Source organism: Gymnodraco acuticeps, unplaced genomic scaffold (genome assembly GCF_902827175.1).
Source record: "Gymnodraco acuticeps unplaced genomic scaffold, fGymAcu1.1, whole genome shotgun sequence".
Taxonomy (NCBI): Eukaryota; Metazoa; Chordata; class Actinopteri; order Perciformes; family Bathydraconidae; genus Gymnodraco; species Gymnodraco acuticeps.
The window spans coordinates 3375597-3384720 of record NW_022990021.1 but is presented as its reverse complement, the minus strand read 5'-3'; the positions used below and the strand labels follow the sequence as shown (position 1 = coordinate 3384720).

The following is a 9124-nucleotide window of genomic DNA, read 5'->3' as shown; positions in this document are numbered from 1 at the left end:
TGAATGAGTAACGTCTGAATGTTTTACCCGTTTAACCTAATGGAAAATAATATAAAAAAATTCTGGAAGGAAGGCAACGTGTCAAATGATGTGTCTATACAGGAATGCATTACATCATACTAAATTATATGCTGTAATCAACCCCCCAGAAATGTAATATATCTCATCTCTGATTGCTGTGTATTAACAAGCTGGACTGACATATTTTTTTCTGGCAAATCATATGTACATTTTATTTAGTGTTGAACAAGTATGCATGCATTGATGCAGGTAGCCCAACCACAGAATGAAAGATTCTCTGAACAAAATGGAGTGAGAATAAAGAGTTTCCGTGGCGGCTTCCCTGCCAACTCCCTGAAACACTTAATTATGCCTAATTGTTTCGAGGACAGAACACACACAGAGGCAATTAGCAACGATATGCATGGGCAACTCTTCACACGGAGACAGCATTTAGGCAAAAGAATAACAAAGTATAATGTTTGCACATTCCATAATACTGAGTTAAACTATGTGTGCAAGTAAACACATGATAGAGGCTATCACTGCATGTATTTAAAAAGCAACACTGCCTACTCAGTGCCTTACCCCACAATCTATCTTTAATTTTTTTCGTAGCCGACAAATATATGTATTCTATAGTGTAAATACAAAAGTCCCGTTTTACAAAATGCAAATAAATATAGTCGGAAAAATCATCAAAAACCAACTCCTGCTTGTTTGAGTTTACTATGTAGCATTTGTCTTTTAATAACTAATTATTAAAGGGATTTTCTTTTGTGAAAATGGCAAAAACTCAGTTTATAAGACCACTCTTATATCGTAGAATAGTGTCTATCTTCTCATGTAACTCTGCCACCTTAAAATTCCTAGTGATATGATACAAAAAGTGACATACAAGTTAAATATGTGCAGGAATGTATGGATATACATATTAAATGACAAACATATGCATGCCAATGTCTTTGTACACGTACACACATATATAGGCACCACTGCACATGTATGAACACACTCATACATATTGTACATACACACACTCACACAATCGCACACACACACACATCTCATGAAGAATTGGTCACTGCTCAACCAGCTGAAGTACTTCAAGAAAAAGCACAATAATTCACAATAAAAGTCTAAACATATATTTAAATAGATGTTGTTTCCATCTACAATGCATGAAGTAGTTTATCATCTACCAGTATTCTCTCTTCATTTGGTCAATTCTTGAATCTGCTCTGCAATTCAATATTGTGCAAAACTGTCTTTTTTTTCAAAATATCTATTAATGACAAAATCCCTTCTTGGATTACACTGCAACCCAGAGGATGGAAATGTTAGTGCCGCCCTCGTGTGTAATCTGGTTAACCCGTCCTCGAATACAATCCAGAGTCACATACACTGCTGTTCCATTCTGGACCGGAAATGAGGCCCTCAGCCCGATACTGGCCCACTCGCTCCCTTCAGGCATTGAACCAGACACCTGCTGGGCCACAGGAGCTGCCGTCCCCCCCGGACCCAAAGCCTTCTGCATAGTGAGTTTGACAATATTGCAGGAGTGAATCAGCTTTAGATTGAGGGCAATGTTCGCCGTCCCTTTCTCATGGAAGACAAAGTTCTTCCTGCTGTTCGGCTCCCCTTGGCGAGACAAATGAACCTGGGGCGTGTCCGGGCTGATCTGCTGGAAGGACAGCTGCTTGTTCCTGACCGCTCCGGAGGGCAGACCGGTCTTGGACACGGTAGCGGTCAGGGCTGAAGACACTGCTGAAGGAATCCAGATAAGACTCAGCATACTGATCCCGGTGCTGTCCCCAAAGTAGCGGATGTTGCACTGGGAAGGAGACGTGATCTCGAAGCTGAGCGTGTCCCCGCCGGCGACGCTCACAGCGCCAGAGAGGGTGATGGAGGTGTCCCTGTAGTTGACGCCCGTCTTGAAGGCTTGCATCGCCTCCTGGCCGGTCCCGTTGCGGTTAGTGTAGGCGATCAGGGAGAAACCCTCTCTGATACAGGTGTGGCCCATTGAGTAAAGCGCCTGCTGGAGGACGAACTTTACAACACCGCTTTCTGTGAAGCGGACACCGCGGTTATCGTGCGTTAGAATGACCATGTACGGGTCGGAGACTGAGGTAATGCGGAACGTCGGGCGGTAGCTGGTTTGGTAGTGCGTCAACAGGGACATCTGAGCCGTCATCGCTACGGCACCAGTGTCGTGCGACAACCAGAGCAAGCTGAGAGAATTGGTGGTGATATCATAGACGTGAAGATCCTTGCTCTGGTTGCAGTGTTGATTGGGACTCTTCAGCTGAAGGGTGAAGGTGTGGTTGGGCTCCACCTCTACTCCACTGCTGACGCTGACACCTTGGAAGTATTTCTTATCCGGTTGTTCGATGCGAACACCACTGAGGTCCCGACCCTCCTCTTCTTGGCTCCCATTGAGCCTCATTCCCAACTGAAGGAAGTTCCTGCAGCTGTGCTTTATCGCAAAGTTATGATCCAACCAGACCAGGCCATGCTGCAGGAACGTCACCTGCCCCACCTCATTGGACAACAGATCTATTTTCTCTTTGCTTCTGATGTTTAGTTGAAGCCCTGGGAAGATGTGTGTGCCAGAGTTTCGAGCATGAGGAATTCCAACATTGGCCCCCCAAGACTGGGAGAGTTGGCTCTCTGAGGGCTGACCGCAGACAGAGTCAGTGACAGCGGTGCAGGTGACAGAAACAGGTTCTCCATCACAGTCGGAGCAGGCCTGGCACTCCTGCAGCTCCTGGTTGTAGAAGTAGTCATGACCACAAAAACCCATGACTGCTTCTCTCTCAGAAACTCCCAGACACCTGAACCCACCTGTGAAATTAAAGAGCAGAGAAAATGGAGAAATCAACTTGTGAACATGTGGGGAAAAAAGGATGTTTAATGAAAATTAAAGGGGGAATAAGGTTTCACACTGCACATTCATGAATTGCTCTATTTTAAAAACGTATATATCAATATGTTGAACTCACCTGGAGTATTAAGACACTTCACCCGCTCTCCACAAATGGTTGGTACTTCAAGGCATTCATCTCTGTCCTGCAATACACACACATTCATATTATAAGTGTTGGCATTATGTTAACAAAACAAAGGAATACAAACAAAATGTATCCATGATTTTATTTGGATTTTATTCAGCATGGATGGTAATATGAACTTTTTTTGCTCTAAAACCTGACCCCATTTGACACTTCTACCATCAGATAAAGCTATTTTAAGTTTGTGTACAGAATAGAAACTGCCTCACCATCAATCAAACATTAGTGCATTTAAAATTAGCAACAAAGTTGTGAACATGATTTCTAATTGTTAAAAACATTTTTATGAAAACAATCTTAAAATACATAAGAAAAAAACAAACATGAAATAAATCAGGTATATATATGAATCATATACGGTCAGCTCTGATAACGAACAAATAGGAATCCAAACATAATGTATTGGGGTACGCTCACATGAAGTTTTGGAGCTTTAACTGGCTCATGTCACTTCTTTAGTTGCAAAAAAGAGATCCATTTTATTTTACTACATCCGTTAGCTAGCTAAAAATGGCAAAATATGTTTGTCTACCTGATGTGTCGTGACATGCATGAGGATATTCAAACGTAACTGGTCATTACAATTTTGCATTATTTATTTATGTGAATCCTTGAGCACATTTAGATGAAAAATTAACTTTTTTGGTAAGTTACTAAAATATTTATATTAAAAAAAAGGTCACCTATTATGCAAAATCCACTTTGTCATGTCTTTCATACATAAATATGTATCTCTGCGTTAAGAGATTCTGAAAGTTTCAGGAAAAAATATTCTATCTCTTATTGTCCTGATCCATTTATATAAAAACCTGCCTGAAAATGAGCTGATCAGATTTTGGCCACTTTATGATGTCGTAACGATTTTGGGCTTGTGTAATCATTAGCCAATAACCAACCAAGGTAACACCCCCCCCCCCCCCCCCCCCCCCCTTATCACCTGAATCCTCCTAGAGCACCATTGTGTTTTTTTAACCAAATATCTCGTAGAGGGGCGTGGGGAGGGGCTCCTTATTTTCATCTAAAGTAACAGACACAGAATCAGCACTTTTGAAACAGGGCTGAAACAGAGGGGATTATGGGATGCCACAATGCGTGATCTGTTTGGTATTTCAGACACATTCTTCAGAGACATGTTTTGTATATCTGAGACCTATAATATATTGATGAAAAACACTATAAACGGGGACCTTTAATATACTATTTTTGCAGTACCTCTGCTTGCCACTAGTAGGAACTCTAAGGCAAACCAGATGTTGAGAATAGCTGTTTGAAAGGAGTATACCTGGCACATCCTGTCTGCAGTTGGAGAACACTGTGAGATCAGGAAGAAGCCCGGCGGACACATGGTGCACTTCTCACACTTTGGTGGATCCTTCTGAAAATCACAGAACTCCTCCTGCCCACAGGAAGTAGGGCATCCCAGCAGAGGTTGAGGAAAATGAGCCTCTCCGACTACATCCATCGTCTTGGAGTCCAGATCCATTTTGTGCACGGCGTAGGATTTCTGCAGGTGGCTGCGGGCCTGGCTCTGCAGACCCGCCAGGTGGCTCTCGAAGTAGCTCTGCAGCTCACCCTGCAGACCCTGGAAGGAAACCTGTTTGACGGTCTCTGAGAGGAGGCCATACTGGTTCTTCACCACATCCATCTGCTCATACATGCGCCGCTGCTGGTCCAGGATCTCCCTCTGCTGGGACAGAAGCGCCTCTTGTTGGTCGGCGAGTTTCTGCTGCAGGTCGCGGATGATTATTTGCTGGGTTCGCAGGGCCTCCACCAGCTTCTCCTGCCCTTTGGCCAGCTGGAGGTGCAAGATGAGGGCATCTTCTGAGGGAACTTCATTCTCTCCTGAGGGGAAGATAATTGAAAATGAAAGAAGGTTTTATTGTTAAAAACTGCAGTGGAGGAAGTGATTGGATTAAGAGTGATTCTGATTTGACGCTGGAACAAAGTGTGAACACTCAGTGAACCCCATTGTATTGGGTAGCTGGCAAGTGCAATGAAAGTTTCCTTTATGGACCAACATCAAAGCTCCATATTTTCTGGACAACTGACTCAGAGACATTTCCAGTCCTGCTCAGCTCTTTCTTTTGCTGGTACTTGTGGGTTATCTGTCTGGTTTTTTTCAGACTCTCTACGCATTTTTTTTGTTTTTTTTAGGAGGGTTAGGGGTTAGGGTATGGGTTAGGGTTAACTTAAAAAGTGGCTAAAGATAACCCACAAGTACCCTTTTTCTTATGGACCATGATGCCCTTGTACAGATCACTGGAGAAACAGGGTGGTTAAAGTCAATCAAATATAATAAGCATTTGGTCATTATTATGTTCTTGCTTTCACTGCAAGAAAATACCAGGTGGACTGATGAAGGACATTTTAAAGAAATGAAATCATCATCGCAACAGTTAACATTTTTAGTTGACAAAGAAGATGATGAAAGCAGACCTGGCTTGATGTCACATGTGAGCTGGACACCCAAAGGGGCTCCGCCAAGTTCCGGAGATGGATATCCAAGCTCCGGAAAATCCCCCATAAACTGTGCGGCTCTGTCGGACAGATGGACAGGAGGGAGCTGGCTCTCCTCTGAACTACAGCCCTCTCCCACACATGACTTCGCTCGGGCTTTTGGCCGTATCCTCAGCGGCAGTCTGCACTCGATCCCTTTACATTCTCGGGTGTCATTGGTGGTGGGCTGAAATTGTTTCACAAGAGCGGCGCAGTCCGCATCCGTGCATCCTGCAGGTAAAACTTCAGGCGCTCTTATCCGCGTGCCACTGCTGCTGTCAGTGTGCCGCACGCGAAGTGGCTGCACAGGCGGATACCCCTCTGAGACTGCTCTTGGAGAGCCCGGGTACGCATGGTGTTGGCCAGCCACTATATGCGCCACTCTCGGGTGATGGTGCCGCGGCGGTCTGGAGGTTCTGCCCCCCGGACAGTGCGCTCCGACGCACGGTATTGGATCGCTGGTTTCCGCGCCGTAGCAGTGCGTCCCCCGGCAGACCTCTGCGACAGTTTGCGTCGATATCCAAGAGAGCAGCAGCAACAACAACACAGGTGTTACTAAAACCATTGTTGCTTCTGCGTTAGTTGTCTCTCTGCAAAAGAAGAAATATGCGCATTAAACTTTTGATTCCCGGGTGGTGGAGAAATCTCAAAAATGGTCCATCTCTGAGCTTCTTTCTGATTAAACCCCTCTCACTATAGAAACAAAGTATACGTATCATTGACCAATCATTACCTTCAGATCCAGAGTTCGGTGAGACTGGCTTGAACGTCTCAGTAAAAAATAAAACATTAGACACACGCAGCCCTACCGCCTGCTCTCTCCATGTCTGACCCACTGTGAGAGATTCTGCACTACAATGTCAGTATGTGGCATTCCTAAGACTTAATTAGCATCAGGTTTCCCCCGGCCACAATTTAACCCTTCACCTTCCCTGCTTTCCATGCAGGAGTCCCTCAGTGATGTGGAGGAAAAGTGAGACATTTCCTAAAAAGAAATATTGACTCCCACGATCATGAGATGATGTCCATAGCTAAATGTTTTCCTGTCCTGTCATCTTCTCCTGCAAACTGTCACTTTTCATTTTGCTCGCTGCTGACTTCCCTGTGACCTCACGACCATCCAAGTTGCAGAAAGTGGCAGTGTTATTTTCTTTTTAGCACTTTCTGAATGTTGAGACAGCTGCTGGTCCTCCACCCAGTGCCTTCAAGTTATACTGGGCTTGTCAACACTGAGTGCCCCACTTTATAGACGGAGCCAACAGAGGTCAAACCTTTGTTGAGGTGACCTATGGCTGAAGTCAGGAATGTGAAACCCACAGCTGCTTTTTGGACCCTCTCATTTTAGTCCATCAGCACAACCACATGGGAGGTTATCTGAGGATGATGTGTGGTGGGATGTTTGGAGTTCGTCAGGTTCTGTTGTCACTTTCTCTTTCATTAGTTAAAGGTCAGACACCTATGGAAGCCCATTTCTGCAAAGGGGAAAAAAGGCATTATGACAAAAAAACAACTTTGACCATTGATTATCACATTGTTAAGTATCTCATCATTCAGATACAATAATTCAAAGTGTTGACTTATAATGTTCATATTATAACTTGCCTTAGATTTTTTTTTTTTAAATCAATCAAATTGTTCATCTATTTTCCCACTCATTCTATTATACTATTGCCATATTCTGAAAATGTTTACCTAAACAAGTTGACTTATTCTCAAACCATTCTTACTTCTGGAAACTGTACGTGTTTGATTCTCTCATAATTAGTTAACATCATACAATTTTGACGTAGTATACCATTATGTACACACCTCAGTATCCTTGTTTGTTGGATTCTGTTGGCGTAAATCCAGCCAAGCAGCACTTTAAGGGCTGAGCGGAAAACTAAATTAGAATGAAAAAATGTGGTTGTTTCCTGCATTAACATGCAGATCCTCCTTCGCACTCTCCAAAAAGTTGGAGTTTCAGGCTCTGCACTTTCCCTCCTCACCTCATACCTGAAAGACCGTACCTACAGGGTGACTTGGAGAGGGTCTGAGTCCGACCCTTGTCAATTAACTACGGGGGTCCCTCAGGGCTCTGTTCTTGGTCCCCTCCTCTTCTCCCTGTACACAAACTCGCTCGGATCAGTCATTAGCCCGCATGGTTTTTCTTACCACTGCTACGCTGATGACACCCAATTAATTATTTCCTTCCCCCGCTCAGAGACCCAGGTTGTTGCACGCATCTCTGCTTGTCTAGCTGACATCTCTCAGTGGATGTCTGCTCACCACCTCAAGCTCAACCTTGACAAGACTGAGCTGCTCTTCCTCCCGGGAAAAGATTGTCCCACTCTTGACCTAACAATCAACATCGGCACCTCAGTTGTTTCCCCGACTCAGACTGCAAGGAATCTGGGTGTGACCCTAGATAACAACCTGTCCTTCACTGCAAACATCGCTGCTACAACCCGTTGCTGCAGATACACGCTTTACAACATCAGGAAGATACGTCCCCAGCTGACTCAGAAAGCGACTCAGGTTCTGGTCCAGGCTCTCGTCATCTCACGCCTAGACTACTGCAACTCCCTCCTGGCTGGTCTACCTGCATGTGCCATCCGACCTCTGCAGCTCATCCAGAATGCAACGGCTCGTCTGGTCTTCAACCTTCCTAAATTCTCCCACACCACTCCGCTCCTCCGCTCCCTTCACTGGCTTCCGGTAACTGCTAGAATCCACTCCAAGACACTGGTACTTGCGTACCATGCTGCGAATGGATCTGGCCCTTCCTACATCCAGGACATGGTTAAACCGTACACCCCAGCGCGTGCACTACGCTCTGCATCAGCCAAACGACTCGTTGCGCCCTCGCTGCGAGGGGGACCCAAGTTCCCATCGGCGAAAACACGTGGGTTTGCTGTCCTGGCTCCAAGATGGTGGAATGAGCTCCCCATTGACATCAGGACGGCAGATAGCTTGCACATCTTCCGGCGCAAACTGAAAACTCATCTCTTTCGACTCCACTTCGAGCGTTAGAACTATTAACGAAGCACTTTTATACTAATAAAGGACTGGCTTACCTAAAGCCAGTTGAGTAGCACTTGAAATGTTTGGCTCTATGAAACCTGATGTACTTATATGATTCTGTTTTCTTCAAGGTTGTGTCTTCCTGGTCGAATGTACTTATTGTAAGTCGCTTTGGATAAAAGCGTCAGCTAAATGCAATGTAATGTAATGTAATGTAATGAGTGGATCAGCACTCCACAAAGAAAATAAGTGGTGCAGCTTGGTATCACGAACATGATCTACACCACCCACCAAATGTAGAGTACAGCAGAGTACACACAGAGGGCACTACAACACTCCTAATGCATCACTTTTCCCATCATCATTGTGACAGTTTGTCCTCTGCAGTGCTATATTTGACAAATGTTTTATCGTTTTGAAAGGTGCCCACTGGTTTTGTCATTAGCACCCCTTTTTCTTTTAGTGCAGAAAAGACCAAGAAAGGTTTTTAGAGGGTGTCATAGCACTCTGATGTAATATGATGGAGACTAATATCTTAAAACAATGTCCTTCCT

The 9124-nt window shown here is 44.6% G+C and overlaps 1 protein-coding gene across 1 annotated transcript; it reads right to left on the bottom strand.

Annotated features, from left to right (window-relative positions):
* Positions 1-204: 204 nt before the first annotated feature.
* si:ch211-37e10.2 lies at positions 205-6762 on the bottom strand. Its single transcript, XM_034213937.1, has 5 exons — positions 6301-6762; positions 5508-6157; positions 4354-4913; positions 3003-3069; positions 205-2844 (listed from the first exon to the last, which is right to left on the bottom strand). The coding sequence occupies exons 2-5, from the start codon at positions 6130-6132 to the stop codon at positions 1313-1315; spliced, it is 2784 nt and encodes a 927-aa protein (XP_034069828.1). The 5' UTR covers positions 6133-6157; positions 6301-6762; the 3' UTR covers positions 205-1312.
* Positions 6763-9124: the final 2362 nt, after the last annotated feature.

Bases quoted from the DNA above. Each gene is read 5' to 3' on its own strand.
- si:ch211-37e10.2 (XM_034213937.1), bottom strand. From the start codon at position 6,132: ATGGTTTTAGTAACACCTGTGTTGTTGTTGCTGCTGCTCTCTTGGATA. The intron at 4,914-5,507 runs GTCTGCTTTCAT...TCTTCCCCTCAG, and splicing joins CACATGTGACATCAAGCCAG to GAGAGAATGAAGTTCCCTCA. The intron at 3,070-4,353 runs GTATACTCCTTT...TGTGTATTGCAG, and splicing joins CTGCAGACAGGATGTGCCAG to GACAGAGATGAATGCCTTGA.